The following is a 17,700-nucleotide window of genomic DNA, read 5'->3' on the forward strand; positions in this document are numbered from 1 at the left end:
AAAGACATGCTGAAGAAGCAGGAGGAGAGGAGAGGCAGCAAAAAATGAAGTCACAGAAGCCAAGGGAGGACAAGATTCAACATGTGAAATAGTGGTCAAGAGTTGAAAGTAGGTGACAGGCCAAGGCTAATGAGGGTGGATATTGGTTCTGAGATCTAAGCAAAAAGAACTCGCTCATTTGGCAGAAGCATTTGCAGCAGAGTATAAGGGGTGGAAGCCAGACTGCAGAAAAACTGAAGACTGGCCGTAAACAGTATGTTGCTTAGGAAAAGGGGTAGTGGTTAGAGAGAGAAGGAAATAGGAGCAAAGGAGATTTTATGGAGCCATGTTGATGTAGTAGTCCAATGTGTGGTTACAAAGCAGTTGGTCCAATAAAGAAATCCTTTTCTTTTGAGTTTTTGTTAATGTAATTCTAAGGTAAGACACTGTCTATCAAAAGGATACTTTTTAGATAATCAGACAGCTTTTGCAGTGACTGTCCTGTGCAACAAATATATATAACCAATAGCAGCCAGCATTATTTGACGAAATACTGTTTGTCAAACATTCTCGATTAACGTAAACATGAACATGGAACAGACTCTTATTTTACATAATGCTTTTCATATTCAAGGTAATGCGAGATTGTTCAAATAGTGCTGCAGACAAATGTTACATGAAGTGATTTCCCACAGGGCAGTAAATCCTCCACAGTGGTGAACACAATGGCTGTTCACAAATTGTTTTAAAGAAGTTTGAAAGCAATAAAGGAATCTCAAATATGTGCTGACACTTGTTTGACCGTGGCCAGTTCCACCACTGTATTGAGCTGCGTACCTGAAGAAAATTAAAATTTATTTAAAAGAGAGTATGTGCTGATCTGACAGGAATCTTAGAAAAAGACATCACAAAGAAACCCACAGTAAGATAGGGCTGTTAAAAAGCATAGTACCTTAAACACCATGTTGAGCAGCATTTGCAGGCCACTCTTGCCTGGGTATTTTCCTGCAATGTTAGAGGCAGACAAGTTGAAGAGGTTGGCTCCTGTTTCTGTGCAGAGGGCATGAACTAGCATTTTCTTTCCTACTCCTGCAGGACCAGCTAGCAGTAGAGCTTTCACCAGTGGAGCCTTCTCATGTAGCACTTGAGAGCCTATAAAAAGTCATAAGGAGCTATTATTGGTTTCATTTAAGTCTGCCATAAATGTAATGGTGTATGATTCTTTAGTTTTTCTTCATGATAAATATTTCATAATGTGAACTGTGTCTCATTAACATAGCACAAGTGGTGTAGAATACACTTTTGTATAAACGAGAACTATAGCCATATAGTGAGTTAGCTACACCCCTCTTGTTCCTGAAGAAAAAAGCAATAGTAATGAACTCATTTGAATTTTAACTTTCAGAAAAAACTCGATTTTAGCTGTACACACAAGTCGAGGGCTAGTGCTTCACACTGCTAAGTTATGGAGTATGGGCGGTAGGGAAACTTCAAACTTAACAGGCTAAAGAGCACTGAAATGAAAGTGAGCCAATACAGTTAAATGCAAAAGACAAGCCCAGCTAGCATTATGTATAGTACACATCTGCCTCCAATTACACTTAAACTGTTAACCCACTCTCTGTCAGCTGTCACACAGATGGATAGTTGTAGATATACCTGTGATCTAATTTAAAAAAGACAAGCATTCCACCTCAGAGCTGTTCCCCACTTTCTTTAATTGGACAAGGGCAGGAAATCCATGTCACATGTTAAAAAAGCAGAATCCTTCAAACCCACCAAAATGACACTCTCCAGTTCTCCTTGTGCTTTGTGAAAACAAACTAATTGGAATATTTTCCTGACAGGCATTTGTCAGTATAATTTAAAATCTTCAGTGTTACTTTCTCTCTCTTCCTTTCTGCTGTCACACTTTTCTTTGGGAAACTTCCTTTTATATTATATTGATGCTGTTTAGTAAGAACTGCAGAGTCTGACGATTTGTTTTTTAGAATGTAAGTTATCTGAAATGAGCTAGGCAATGACAGTGCTGTTGTATGTGCCATCAAGTCATCGCCCAACAGCACTTGACTACTGCACTTTGCAGTACAGGCATTTTACAGCCCTGCTTACTGGCTGATTTGTTTTCTGTTTGTTTCCTCTGCTTTTTTTTTGATGGAGGTGGTAGTGTATATAATCTATATCCTATATTCCTTCTGCCTACTTGCTCAGATAGGGTGGATGATGCTCAATCTCTAAGATTTCCCATTTTCTAGGGCTCTATCCTTTGCTTCTTCTGACCTGAAGAAAGCTGGTCGCCCACTTTGCCCTGCTGATTCAAGCAGTGAGTCTTATCTAAGTCAGATTAGGTAGGTATCTGTGTTGTGTTGACAGAACAACAGAAAGAAAAGCAATTTAACTGGTAAGTGAGAGGAAAATGTTTTCTGTGGCTGTCTGAGACTGCAGAGAGTAGATACTCTAGTTGTACTGTATCCTCTGGAAATATCCTCTTGGGAGAAAAGGAAGCAAGCTGCACTAAAAGGAGCTTGTGGACATGAAAGGGTGGTACCTTCAAACTTCATGGTTAAAGGGTACTTTTGTTTTCCAGAGCTGTAGCCACCTTATCCACTTCTTTGGGGGAGAGTCTCTGCTCTGGTGTGTATCAATCTTTCCCTCCCGAATAGCTGTTATCTCTTGCACCTTCAGACATTATTTCATTCCTGTCTGGGGAACTGGAGGGTTCTTCAGTGAAGGTAGGATTAAATGCTAGATGTTCCTCTACAAAAGTGTTGCAAGATGCAGAAGCAGGATTTCTTTTTTTTCTTTCTTTTGTCTTTTTTCATTGACAATTACCATACATGGCACAAGATGCTGCAGTACAGGTTGATTTCCTTTCTCATGCTGACAAAGGAGGAGGAATCAAAGAAGAGAGACTAAGAGCTGGGAAACGCTCAGTATTGTTTGTCATCCTGACTTGTCTGTCAAAATGGGGAGGAAGGATGTAGCACTTGTGCTGTCAGGGAGCAAGTCATTGAAATGTTTTATTTTGATATTACTTTATCTATTATAATACAATGTGTGTACTGGGCAGTGAATGTCAGAGTAACTGTATCAAATGCCTGTCATGCCAATATGTGGTCCATTAAAATGGTTATCATTTACTTGCTAAATAAAAAGGGTCTATATCCTTATACAGTAACTACCATTTCAACATTGCATTTAAACAGTAATACCTGCATCATGTCTAGAGGGCTTATAAACTAGGTGACTAACAGATTATTGGGGTATGGGAAAAAGTCCCAAAGGTGAGAGCCCTCTGTGGGGATATTGTCAGTAGGTCTGTGCGAAGTGGGTAGTATTAACTTCAGATTTGGATTTGGCTGATTTGGGAGACAGTGATTCAATTTGGTGATTTTGAATCACTGTCCTGAATTGATTTGGCCAAATCTGAATCATAGATTCAGCACCACCAAAACTCCAAATCACCCCACTCCCGCCCGCTCTCAATGGCTTATAAAAAAAAAAAAAAAAAAAAAAGGAAAAAAAAAGCCCATACTCGCTGGCTGCTGCCAGGCTGGGGTGGGGGGGGGCGCGAGCTTTTGCTGCCCCCCCACTGCCCTATGCCGCCTGGGGGGCTCTTCCACCTGCCTACTCTCTCAGCCTCGCCCCATGGCTGCCTCGCCCAGCCCCAACTCCCAGCCCTTTAAAAAGAAATTAAAAAATCCCCTACTCACTGGCTCCTGCCAGGCAGGGGGCAATCCCCACTGCCCCCCACTGCCCCATGCCATGGGGGGGGCTCTGCCACAAGCCCCGAGGCCACTGCAGCAGCTGGTGAGTGGGGAATTTTTTTTTAAAAGGGTAGGGAGCTGGGGTGGGAGGGCTGGGACAGCAGGCAGGGGTTGGGGTTTGCGGCAGAGCCCCCCCATGCAGTGGGGGGCAGCAGGGATTGCCCCCTGCCTGGCAGCAGCCAGTGAATGGGGACTTTTTGTTTAAAGACCTGGGGCTGGGTGGGGCAGCCATGGGCGGGGCGGGATGGGGGACTGCCGGAGCAGGCAGGGGATGGGGCCTTGCAAAGGTCCCCCTATGGTTCTCTCCCCCTACTCCAGCCCCATCTCTCCCACCCCCTACTTACCAGCATGGAGTCCAGGTTCAGCTCCCTGCTGCAGCAAGCAGGGATTGCCCGAATCACCGAAGCTATCTGAATATTTTCTGAATTGATTTGGAGAGCTTTGTATTGATTCGGACCTTTTAATAGGTCTCCTGGTTCGATTTGGATTCGGAGGTTTGGCCACCGAATCGGGCCAAATCTCCTCTGAATCGAATCAGCACCTGAAGCTTCACACAGTCCTAATTGTCAGTTCTAGAAAACTTCCAAAGTTCTATTCCAGGCATCAGGAACAAGAGCGACTCTGCTTTCCTACCGCCATTAGGCTTTATCAGCAAAGAAGATGATAGTTTAGAAATGATGTTAGAAGGAAAGCAATAAGCCTACTATTCAGTGAACTAGTGACTTAAAGCAATGGTTTTCAAACTGTGGGGTCTGCACCACTGGTGGGGCGTGAAGGAACTTTGGGAGGTTGCGAGAGGCGCGGACGCCAGGGCAGAGGGCGGTGTGAACAGGGCAGGCAGATGGTAGTGGGCAGCAGCAGCAGTGGCAAGGTAAACTGTTTGCAGAGAAGCAGGCAAGCCCTTCACATTAATTGATAAGCACATTATCTGTGATTTTGAAATGTATAGGTATAGGTAATTTAATTAGATAATGTAAGTTGTATTAGTCTGTTAAGTTTATGAAAGCATATTTTGCATGTCTGTTTTTGTCTGGGTTGGGGGAGGAGGAGCCATGAACAAAATTGTAACTCAAAGGGGGCTCAGCTCAAAAAGTTTGAAAACTGCTGACTTAAGATATTATAAGCCTTACTTCCAGTATCATGAAGTGTGTAGTAAGATTGTTAACCACTAAAGTTTTATGAATATATTTGGTCACCTCATACCAATCTACTATTATTATAAGTAGGCTTATTATAATGAGAACAGTAGACACCTCCAGAGTTAATGCAACTTCTATTGTAACTTCTTTCAGCTTCTTTCAGTCTTCTCAAATTCCTTTTGAGCTGAAGTTTTCTCTACCATCATGTGAATATTTTTAAAGAAACTCTCACCTACAGACACACAATTAACTAGTACTGAGGGCAGTTATCTAAAATATTAACCATAAAATATAATTCAAGGATAAAATAATTTCTGTGATTCTTTTTTACCCTTGGGCTATATATACATAAGTTTCTTTTGCATAAAGGCATTCAGACTGCTATCACAGTCTGAATATAACATGTTTTACTAATTCAAGGTCTTTTCCTCAGTTAATCTCCAATTTAAAAAAAACAGTAGAAAGTATATGGACCCTCTTAACTCCATAGGAGGAGCCTTTGGCTTGATTTAACTTCAAAAATTAGCTACTCCAGTGTCATGATTTAATACAATCTAATTGATATGTGAAATAAGACGGGAGTCTGTGCAGACAGGCAAGAGTCATGCTTAACTTGGTGTCAGTTAGTTGTGGCTAAACCTCTGGCTCCAGTAAGGTTTACCCATGATCAACTGACATGCTCTGAAACATGAAGGTCCTGGTTTACTCTCCATTGCAAAGTCCCTTAACATATTAGTTACCATGATTCTTCAAGGCTGAGTGCTAATGCTGAAGACTAAGCCCTTTGAGGGAAAACTGTCATTCCTCCTCCAAATTCTTGGGTTTGAAGCAGTGTTGTAGGGTCAGCCACCTGCTATCCTGGGCACACCCACTGATATTTGGAAGGGACTAGAACCAGAGAATGCTTCTGAATGTATATTGAAAGAACTGTTGAAGTACAAGGTCCACTATCGATCCTGGTCTTTGTGAAAAACATGAACAGGGAAAGGAAGGCTCCTTCTTTCTCTTTGTTTTGCACACCAGAATGTGAGCCTGGGACAATCTGGCCATCTTGTACTACAAACTGGATGAATGGCCAAGAATGATGCTATGTGGGGCTGAACTGGGTGAATGAGGATTTGCCTCTTATCTGACTGGAAATTTTTCCCAAAGTGAAAATAATAAATACCAAATGTAAAGCCTCTTGCTGCATTAGGAACCTGTACTCCTCAAGGTTGGAATGCTGCAATAAAATATTGGTATAGACTGTATGTTTAAACCCCCCCCAAATATCTTTTTCAATACTAATAGTTGCTAGCACTTAAAACTACAAGAGCAGTTAGAAGTGTGCTCTTTCAAATATATGAAATCTACTCAGACTAATTCTTTAAATACTCATATTGTTTAGTACCAAGTAATATTAGCCAGCTTGTAAAAGGTAAATTGTAACCTTAGCTTTTCCCTTAACTTGATTAATTTTAATCACTGGAGCTTGTTTTAGTTATTATCTTTCCCAAGTGATTTCCTTTATGTGCTGCCATTCGCAAAGTGTTGAAATGCAAACAGAGATGGCAAGTAAACGCAGTACCTGAAAATGACATGTGCGTGCTCTTTTATGCTCTATTAAAATGATATGGTCTTCACTCAAAATGTTTAATTGAAAAACAATTATACTGCAAAATGCTTTAGATTACAATTAATCAACACTGTCAAAGCTAGTAAAAATATATGTTTCTGACAGGAAGCAAACCATTGTATTCTGCCCTCCAGTAATTTTGCTGTGCTCTTACCTAATGGCAGTATTCCATACAGTGCTATTAGCTGTCTGACATCTGTGAGAGAGGGCATTGGCTCTATATCTACCTGACGAAGTGTAGTCCCCAGATAGCTGTACTCGCCTGCAGGGAGGAAGCATGAGCTTAATAAATGTGACACCGTATTGTTATAGAATGCATAACTCAAGCAATGAAAAACTATTATGGAATACAAATTTAAAATGCTCTTCTCAAACCAGTAGTGTCAGGGGGCAGGGATTTAAAGAGGGCAATATTGCCATGGAATGCAGGCCCAGGAAACTTTAAAGGTGAACTGAAAAGAAACATGGAATTAAGCAGAATTTCATCTCTGCTAACCAGGTTCTGGAGGGCATTCAGCAAAGCAGTGCTGTGTTCCCATGAGTGGGAATGTGTGGTTTGCGGTGCCTCAAAGCCTTTTGAGGCATCGCAAAATGCATGTGGTGCACGTGAATCTGTTCCAGGAAATCCCAGTATCTAAAAAAAAAAGACAAACCAAAGGGGGGTGGGGGGAAAGTGGCACAGCACACGTGTCTGCAGTGTGTGCCACCAGAAACCGCAGCCTGGCTGGGCAGAGCCACGCTCCAGCTGCTGGCCAGGCTCCAAGTGGCTAGATTGCTGCTGCTGCTGGGGCCATTTGTCCTGTGTCAGAGCTGGCGTGTCCCCAGGGACAACTAGCAGTGGCAACTATGTGCTGCTGTTACTTGTCCCCAGGACAATGCACATTCCCACTCATGGGGACATGCCTACTATGTCTTAGAATACCCCTTGGAAAACGTTCTTGGTTCACAAAAAAAATCATTAGTGATGCTAAGAATTACAGCACTGGCAAAATCTTGGGATGTGAAAATGTTGTATGTTTGTCATTGCAATGGAGCAATATGACTCAAAAGGATTTCAAGGCTGGAAAAAATGCATGTTAAAAGGCCAGCTACCTCATTCCCTCTATCACATTTTACCTAGTTGGGACACTTAGTTCAACAGTCTTGTTTTCTTTCAAAGTTTGTGTTTTGCTTTGTAGTATACTTTTTATTTTTAAGAAGGAGCAAAATGTACTGATGCACATTGGAGCAAACAGACTGATATGAACAAGATGGAGCAATCTGAAACTCAAGTGCCTGTTTCTTCTCTTATTAGAGCTGTAATCACACTGCTCACACTGTCAGGGTCCCCATCCAGAGCACAATGTAGGACAGGTATCTGGGAGAGTTGGACTGGTACTAGAAAATTTAACAGTGTAGGAAAAGCAACTTCAGTGAGGATTAATTTCTTAAACATAAATAGCAAGTTTTTTAACTAATATTATTTTGTATGCTGATGTAAATACCTTAGAATAAGAAGGGAGAGCACCTAAGTTATCTGGAAGGGATGCAAGATAAAGACAATTGAGAGGTAAAGCTTAGTCATATTCAGGGCAATTTTGTGTGCATGCAGTGATACAATTGCCCCCTCCCCTTGGATGGTTAAATTCATTTCACATTTTTATCTCTTAAGAAGAAACCAAAAAAAAACTTGGATAGGAATTAATCTTCAGAGACTTAATTAGAAGGCATCAAATGGTTTAATTGCAACTAGGCATAAATCACAGTGGATATTCTCCGACTAATTTAGATAAGGTCACCAAGAAAATTAGCTCACTGATGTCAGTTTGTCACATGGAGGGACATTTCAGTACCTTCACTCAGTGTGACTTCTTGCATAATTCCTCCCATTGTGGTTCCCCAAGAATTGTGAGCAAATGACCTTCCTCGGTTTGTACTCTGTATTGGTTACAGCTGAAATATGCACACTTATTTCTCAGTAGGCTTTGAACTGACCTTGTAAAATTCTGACCTTTTTAAATTAAGGGTGTGTGTGTGTATGGGTTTTTTTTTTTTAGCTTGATATTAAATAACAAATTTTAGGGCTGGGCACAGGGTCAAACTTAATTACTCTTTGTATTACTCCAAAAACCATGATTTAAATCTGCCTTAACTGGAAAGCTGAGGATTCCACTATGACAGAATCCTATCCTGGTGCAACATTGGCCTTGAGTAGCAGGTCAGGGGCTATATGGAGACAATGGAGTAGGAAGAGAATGGTTAGAGTATTGGGTGCTCCAGAAATTCTTTACTTATTTAATGACTCTTGGATGATGCAAGTATTATTTGGAGCAGCCTTGAAGCTGCTCTAAGGCGTGGTGGGGCCAAGCTGATGCACAACAGCCTAAATACTGAAGGAATATAAAGTTAACTTGGACATCATTGATGCTCTAGGAAACATCTTCAATCACTGGATGTGAGGAACTAGTGCTTAGTGTATATGAAATTATAGGAGAATGTTTAGATTTTTACAAAATTGCAAAATATCACAAGCTGCTATTTATTATTCTGTTGGCTGAGATGATCTCTTAAAATATCCTTGTTGAAATGTCTGTTAGACTTCAATGACCTTGACAAGGACAGCTGGTACTGGTTGGGAGAGTGCAATAATGAAAAGCTTCCATCATTGCTCACAGTACTCTCTGCTCTTTAACGAGTATGTAATGCATAGAATACTGGTTAATTTAGCTTTTGCTAGAGCAGCCAAGGACTCTATTGCCATGTTACTTTTAACAGTTTATAAAAAAACACCGTGGCACTTGGAGGTGATTTGAAAGACTGTATTTTTTCCTGCTTAGGTATATAGCATTTTAAAGGCCAAATGCATTGTATGTTCTAGGTACTGCCAAATTCTTTTAAAAAAAATGTGTAACCCCTGGCTCTGTTACTGGTGAGGTCAGAGATTGCAGGTGGACTGAGCGTGGTACTAATGAAGGCAGTGGGTTAATGAGTGACTGACTCCACCTGACCACGTGGAGGGGAGGAGGTGGAAGAGAGAGTGGGGCAACAGGTCTGGTCAGGTGACCAGAAGTAGGTTGGATTGGGGCAACATTTCTCAACCCATGGGTTGTGCCCCAAAAGTGGGTTGCAAGAATATACGAAAGGGTTGCAAACAAACTTTAAAAATAGATCAACAAACTTAAAATGGATTCTCCTTCAAAGGAAAAATACATGGGAAATCATGGCTTTTCCCTTGCAGGCTGGCAGAGTTTCAGCTCTGGGTATGTGGGCCCCCCCTACCCCACATACCCACCCACACACTGAGGGGCTGGGGCCTGGGAGTGGGGGGCAGCAGGGCAGGAGCGAGGGGCACTGAGTTGTGACTGGCCATCAATGTTTACAAATAGATCTTGGTACAAAAAAGGTTGAGAACCACTAGATTAGGGGATTTAAACCTAGCACAGTGCTATACTAGGAGGGCAGGAGGAGAGGAGTGTGATGTATGCATTGGTGTGGAGGCAGGTAGGCAGGCAAGTAAGTTACCCAGGGAAACTGGAAGAGGAGGTCTCCTAGACAGGTAAGGCCTACAGGATGCATTTACAAAGAGGGAAACATTTCTTTTTTGGAACAGATGTTTTGTTCTTTTGGCTTACTTTTTGGCTTGATTTGGACTCGTGAATGGGAGGACTGGGTTGCAGCTACAGGGATGGAGGAGCTGTGGATAGGTAGCCCCCAGGGCCCCCCCACTTTTGTTTTGTCATGGGGTTAAAAGACAACTGCAAGCTGAGGAGCAGACCCTAAAGCACACAGAGATGGAACTTTCAAAAGGTGTGAGACAGCTGTTGAGGCCTGGCCTAAAGCCCAGAAGCTGAAATCTTTACCAATGGACCAAGGCAGGCATGGCCATGGAGGAAAAGGGGGATAGGCTTTAACATCTGAAGCCTTGGCAAGCCCTCAGAAACCCACAAGGGCAACCCTATGAAAGGAGGAACACTGTGTTAGGTGCTCAGGGGTAAAAGGACCTGAGTAGGGCAGTGAGTCCAGTGGAGCTGACTTAAACTGCCTATGGAGCTGCTACCAGTCCTAGGACTTCCTTTCACTTCTCAATATCCAGTAACATCAGAGTTGTAGCAGGTGAGTAATGGAGGCATAGGGAGACCAGGAGAAGACAGCAGCAGAGCAGCACAACCCCCCATATCCTTTAAAAAAAAGTCTCTTTAAAACTAGGGATTATTTTTTGGTGGGATGCTACAGTGGAGAATGCATCAGGCATTGGTACCCCATGCAGAATTGCATTTTCTTTTTGCAAGTGCTAACCTGAGTGCACTCGAATCTTTCCTTGGTAAATGCTAAAAGGAACAGATCTAGAAAACTGAAATTCATCCCAAGGTCAATTGGGAAATACAAGGACTGTGCCTCTTTTAAGCCCTATTTTGATGGTTTACATGGCATTTAAGTGATGCATGGGTTTTGCGTTGCTCCTTTGCATAGGGGTGAATTTCACCTATGGAGTATTAGACTATACACATATAATAATTTTTCAATTTTATTTTGTGGAAGGTGTTTTGGGTGCAATATAAAACACGAGGCTGCTATGCAGAAAGGCTTCAGGGTCTTGCAGACATTAACTGATGGCTCACATCTCCTGAGAGCTTCTTGTGATTTTCCTAAAATTCAAGCTTTCCAGATTTGAGTCCATGAAGTTAAGCACCTATTTCTGTATTTAGGCACTTAGTTTACTAGTAGAAGTTAGGGTACCAGGTACCTTTTAAAATCTGGCCGTTGTTAATTTGGGTGCCTAATTTTATTTAAGTTTGAAAATGGTGGCCTAGAATCCTATTGAAATTGCAACTATGCTTCATTTAATTTTGACTTTACTGGTATTAGTAATTAGCGAACCTGAAAAAGTTTGCAAATTAGATTAAACATCTGGATGTTGCAAAGACTCATCAGACATGTGACCTGGACATCCTGTGCAAAAGATTTTTTCAGCACTGTTATGTCTTGACTGTAGACATGCAAACAGCTTTCTTGCTGTACTCTGATATTTCTCTTTCTGGTGCCAGGCTAACTCAGGCATGACAGTAAAAACACACACTGTTTAAGGAAAGGGTGGGGGTGGGAGGTGGGAAGAAGCAGAAAAATGAACTCAGATTTCAAATTTCAGAAAAGTGAGTTCATGCTCACTAGTTTTTTTTGGTTTAGTGTTTCAGTCAGACTTGTCCATTTAAAATTTGTTTCGATTGGGGTTGCACTGTGGATTATGATTATCTATCAAATATACATTAGGTCTGATGCAAAACATTAAAAATGTGTACTTTACCAACATAATCGGAGAGTTTCACGGTCTTCGGCTTTATTAATAATCCTCCTTCTACTAGCTCTTTGTAGAGAGAATTGATGGTTCTATACACAATATACAAAATTTAAGAAAATTCTAGGGATCTGTGAACAAAAGCCCAGTACTTCACTGATAAAACTGTATTGAATCACATGTCCTTAATTTAATAAAAATGTAGCTTTTTATTGGGAGAACAAAAAGATTAGTTTAGACAAAATTTCATCAACAACTGTCTTTTCTCAAGTACTTCCTCAGTATTTTCTCAAGTTATTGTTTTATTTCCTTATATGCCAAATGATTTCTTAATACTCATGACATTACCCATTTTCAGATAGTACTATATCAGTTATGACTTCTTGTAGCAGACTCATTCATTAATATCAATTACTGAGAAATTATTTTTAAATGATATTACAACAGCAATCCTAACACAACTATACTTGTTCACTTGGCATCTGCAATTAGTAGCAATTCATTAATTCTTCCCGAAATTAACTTCATTTTCAATAAACCAGCTATTAGTCAAAAAGATAGGATTAATCTTTTGAGTAAATACACCAGTTGTCACTCTAGTCCAGTACCCTGTGTGAAGGTGACCAGAGCCAGATGCTGGAAAGGAAGGTAAGAGAGTGGGAAAACAGGTGGTTGAAAATAAAGAATAAACCCCCATAGGGGAAGTCCCCTCCCTATTCTGCCGTCTTCTATTAATGGTTGTCTTGTGTCTTAATAAACGAGGATATACATGATTAATTTTGATCCTATGTAAGAGTATCTAATATTTTCTCTTTTCTAATGTCATTAGCCATAGGAATGAAGAAGGAGAAACTTTTCTGATGTTGTGCCTAATAAGTTTGCTTCAGTAATATTTTGTGGCAATGAGATATACAGATCAATTCATATTGTGTCGAGGAAATAACAATTTATTCAATGTGCATTTACTACTCTAAGATTTATTAACATTATTTTGGTATTAGAAGGGTTAATAGGAATGCTTCTATTGACCTCTAAATCTTACGGGATTTTTTATATACATCACTTGTACATCATGTCTAAAAGTTAAATAATTCCAGTTTTTAGTCTTCTAAGAAAATCGTTTTGTGCCTTTAATTATCACTGATCTTAATTTGGGCAGGTATCCGTTTCATTTTCAATAGATTTTTGCTATTTCACTTGAAAAAATTAGTCTGTGTAGTGTTAAGGCTGTGTAGCTTAATCTATCAGCATTCTGGAATATAAAACTTAGTGTACTTACAGCAACATTAATTCTGGCACTTTGATTCGCATTTTCATTGCTGAGAAATATAACTTGATGCTTTTTATGGTAAGCATATATCATAAAATGTACAGAAGGTAGAATGTGGTGTTAATGTTGCTGTAGGAATCATAACTTCTGCATTTCCTGTCTTATTATTTTAACTGTTCAAATTTAATGATACGTGAACATTCAAATAATCCTCCTCTAAATAAAAGTGTGTTTGCGCCCTTCTGTTGACTGAGGCCCCTGTGTTTCTCTACCATTAAAAATGCACAAAGGTGAACATGAGCTTCTGCTGGCTATTTCTGAAATTCTGTCCCCTGCTTTGCACAGCAGGAAGGAACAAAGCATGGCTCTCACAGGCCAAAGAAATCATCCTCACTATTTAGCTACTAAAACCAGATGTGATCTTTATAATATTATAGAATGTATATACTTTAAGTGTTTGTAATCAAGTAAGTCTCTTCTAATTTAGAGAGAACAGAAATATGCATGTATTAGTTACTTGGAGAAACTATGATATGAGAAGTCATTTTCTATATGCAGCTGTACAATTTTTAGTTTGGCTTGAGAGGTTTAACATTTTAAACCAAATATGATAGCATGATTGATTGTATTACTTGGGATGCAAGAGGTCTCATTATATTAGACTCTACACAAATGGACTGGATTCAATATAAGGTACTTCTGCCTACCAGGGGCTAAGCATGACTATCTCTACAATGTTCTTGGTTTCTGCTGCCCTATGAGTTCCCCTTATCCCCATCCTAACTTGTCACTAGATTAGCTGGTGTTAGTTGGTATGTCAGCTTTGGCTTCTGTTTTGTAATGTACAGTTGAAAATGGGAAGATTGTTGTAAATGTATCAAATGAACATTGAAAATGCAGGTGTCAAAATGAGAAATTTGTTCATATCCTTTAAGTAAAAAAACCAACCTTTTGTTCTCTGACCAGGAATATTTAACATTATAAGGTGCCTTCAAGAATTTATATAGATTTTTTAGATAAGTGAGATTGATTTATATAACGTGCACGTTTTGCATGAGAAAATGTGGTATTTCATGAGCTCTTATCTCAGGGACTTTAAATTAGATGTAAAATCTGACGGACACCTGAGACTGGATGTTGCTGCACCTGCTGCACAAAATAGTGATCAGTAACTTTTTAAAGAATTGGGTGAAGATGCTGGAAATGCTTTGCACGTGCATAGTTTTACATATTTAATTGGTATAATTTGAAGTCAGTGAAGTCTGGTTATTGATGGATTGGTTTGTATGCATCATTGAAAACAGTACAACAGGACTATACATTATCAAAGGAGCATTTTGTTATCTTATGTGTGATGCAAGATCATTCCATTAGTCGAGAAGGGAAGTGGTATTTGTTGAGGATACAGTAAAGACTTCTTACTTCGAAATGTTGAAAACATTAAAGGAGGTTATTTGCAGATTTGTGATGTATTGTTTTATCTAGGCTGGCACGTATGTTTCATAGCCGTTATTAAACAGGTTTTATTCATTGTAGGGTCCTTCATGACTGCTAGGCTGCTGACACTGCTAGTTTGAATTTTAAGCTTAACAGCAGTCCACTGTTCTACTATAATTAAACAGATCTAAAAGGGATGACAGCATGGCAAATCTGAAGGATACATAATTTGTCACCTTGTGAATCTTGGGTAATCTGGTCCGATATTTACCTGTTAGGAGTTAGATCTTTCTCTTTCTTAGATTTTTTCTTCCTTCCACCCTTCGTTCCTTTTTTCTTTTTCTGAGGGCCATAAATATGGACAGTAATTAACTACATGCATAACATGACTGTATATTTGTGTTTGACAGGAACTGAACTGACATGAATGACAGAGCAGCACTACTAGTTCAGTAAATGTCAATACATTGGTACCTGTTGTTTACTAACCTAGCATTTTTATATAGTCCTCCACAGCAAAAGATTTGGTTCTTGTCCTTGTTCCACTCCTTGAGGTAAGAAGGTTGTAACCCCATTTCTGAGTGAGAAACTGAGCAGGAGGGATGACTATGCCTGCATGGGAGACTTCCTCCTAACAGACATAAGCAAATCGGTTCCTAATTGTGTCTCAGCCAATGGGGATCCACTGCCTAGGTGCTCCTCTCTGGTAGGTGTTTTCAGAGTATACCTACCAGATTGAGCTAAATACAAAATGTAGTGGTGGTTGCTGCTTTGTTTATTAAAAGATATCTGTCAGAAGAAGGTGGCAGAGGACTGTTTTGATACAATAGCTTACTGATTAGATACTCACCCAGGAAATGGACACAAATGTACTTCTGGATTTCAATATAATTAACTAAAGAAAACCATTTGTTAGTCTCCCTTGTCATAGACTAGTGCACAACATTGTGAAATTAAGCTTGGTATATTATGCCACTGTCCAGCAAGGTATTTAAGCATGTGCCTAACTTCAATGCTTCACATGTTTTAAAGTTAGACACATGTGGTTAAATGATTTGCTGGACTGATGTGTTGCCCTTCAGAAAAAATAGACTATATACATAATAACCTTCTAAGCAGGGATTCATAATTATTTTATTTTCTTAATAACAAATGCCTTAGCAGAGTTTCATGGATTACAACTGTTTTTTAAAATCTTATCTGGCTACCTGAAAAATGTTATTTTTCGTGGAGCAATGCAGCAATAATGAAAAAATATTTGAATTATAGTTTTTCAAAGAGTGAGTTATAATCTATAAAATCTACTGTGCAAACCACCTGTAACAAATGTTGTACAAAAAATTATGTGGAAGCATATGTCATTTAATTAAATCCAAAACTATATAGAGAAGAAAACAAAAAGGTTTAATATTTTTAATGATCCTGTGTTAAAATGCAGATATATCCAAACATGCAGAACTATGTCTCTGGTGTCTTTACATGAACAGGAGTAATTACGTGGCATCATAGGGCAAGAAATATAGACAAGCTGGTCCCATGAAAGATATTGCCAAAAAAATCCTTGCCTTATATATGTCTTGGACCATCACAGCTACAGCCCTGTTATCTATAACATTGTCTTTCCAAAATTTCTAGCATATTAGAAAAGATCACATTATGTGGATTAATTGGGAAGGATAGATTAATTTTTATGTATATGAAGACACTAACCATATGTTGAATTTATTAGGCAACTAGTATCTTCCTTAAGGCTCTTTGACCAGTAAAGTAACGCAAATGCTAAAAAAAAAAAAAAAAGGATTATGTAGAAAAATGTTTTTTGTAACTAAAATGAATATTTCTGGGAAATTTGAGCAAACAATCAGATAAGATGAAATATGAATTGCTAGACTGGCTTCCTCCAAAATATATATCTTACTGAAAACTGCTTTTAGGAAAGGATGGTGCCAAATGAATGAAACAAGTTAATCATTTAGAATAAAAATATATTTGATTCTCTCTTCAAATGCCAGTCCATGGTCCATTCCTTTTACAGTGCCTTTCAGTTTTCTGTACTGCTTATTTTATATTAAAACTGCATTTATTTATTTTGGTTGGTTGGTAACCAGTTCTAATTCTAGGAGTGGTACGTACAGAGTCTTGTTTCTCGCACAATCACTGAACCTGTTTTGGTTAGTTCAGGTACTGATGTAAGCAATGGGCTGTGTGAAACACCACCATTTTGTCTGGATTTCCATTTCGCCATTTTGAAGCACTGTTCCATTTTGTTTCGTCAGAACTATTTCATTATTTCGACACATTTTGACGTTTCGCCCATAGGCTATAATGGGGAATCGTGAAAAAACTTTGTCATTTCTGTCCTGACTCAAATGAAAACAGCAGGGATGGTATCCCCTGCTGAGGCTACAAAGCCTGTCAAGTTTCAAGGAGATGGGTGTAGGGGTTTCTGGGAAACTGCACCTCAAGGTGCTGACAAGCAAAACTTGTGTCAGGTGTGTGTGTTAAGGCTCAGGAGTTTCAGGGAAACTGCACCTCAAACTGTTCAGAGCAAAACTTGTGCCACTAGAGAAATCTCAGTTCAAACAATGCTTTTTAATTTTATGCTGTTTTTCTGTCCCTTCCCCAAAGCACTGGGATTGGAAGGGACTTCAGGGAAGGATCACAGTCACTGGCCAGCTACACTGTCAATATGAGAGCAGCCCTTCCTCCCTCTTCCCCCGCTCTCTCCTTAGTTTCTGTCGAGCTGCAAGCAAGCCTGGCTTTGAAACTCGAAATGTTTGGAAACTTTTGAAAGGTTTTGAGTGCCCTTGTTTTGTTTCGAAGCTGTTTCAAAGCCCTTTTGTTTCATTTAGATTTTGCTGTTTTAAGCTCGAAACGGCTTTGAAATGAAACACCTGTCGAAATTTTGCACAGCCATAGTAAGCATATACAGCAGGGGTTTTCAACTTATTAAAATAAGTATACCCCTTTTGTCTCAAAGTTTTAGCTCATGTACCCCTTTATATTAACATTATTTGGGGGAGCTGAGTGTGTGCATAAGCAGCTAAGTTTGTGGGGAAGGGGAAGGGGCCATGGAAGGGTGCAGATTGAGGCCCCTGTGGTGAGGGAAGGAGCGGGGCATGGGCAGGGGCTGGAGTGAACGGAGGACAATCAGAGCCTAGGCAGCTCATCCAGAGGTCCGGAGGGGAGCTGCCCTGGGAGTGGTGCAATGCCATGCGTGT

At 39.8% G+C, this 17,700-nt stretch overlaps 1 protein-coding gene across 1 annotated transcript in view; it reads right to left on the reverse strand.

Annotated features, from left to right (window-relative positions):
- The window catches only part of DRC11 (dynein regulatory complex subunit 11), a 185,543-nt gene that overhangs the window by 25,415 nt on the left and 142,428 nt on the right, over nt 1-17,700 (reverse strand). The window contains exons 13-16 of the mRNA XM_090041693.1: nt 14,751-14,821; nt 11,782-11,864; nt 6,655-6,762; nt 932-1,131 (exon numbers count right to left, since the gene is read on the reverse strand). Coding sequence (XP_089897819.1) covers nt 932-1,131; nt 6,655-6,762; nt 11,782-11,864; nt 14,751-14,821 — 462 coding nt within the window. The remainder of the gene's footprint in view (nt 1-931; nt 1,132-6,654; nt 6,763-11,781; nt 11,865-14,750; nt 14,822-17,700) is intronic.

The sequence above is a fragment of the Crocodylus siamensis genome, chromosome 4 (assembly GCF_052110815.1).
Source record: "Crocodylus siamensis isolate JL-2025a chromosome 4, ASM5211081v1, whole genome shotgun sequence".
Lineage (NCBI taxonomy): Eukaryota > Metazoa > Chordata > Crocodylia > Crocodylidae > Crocodylus > Crocodylus siamensis.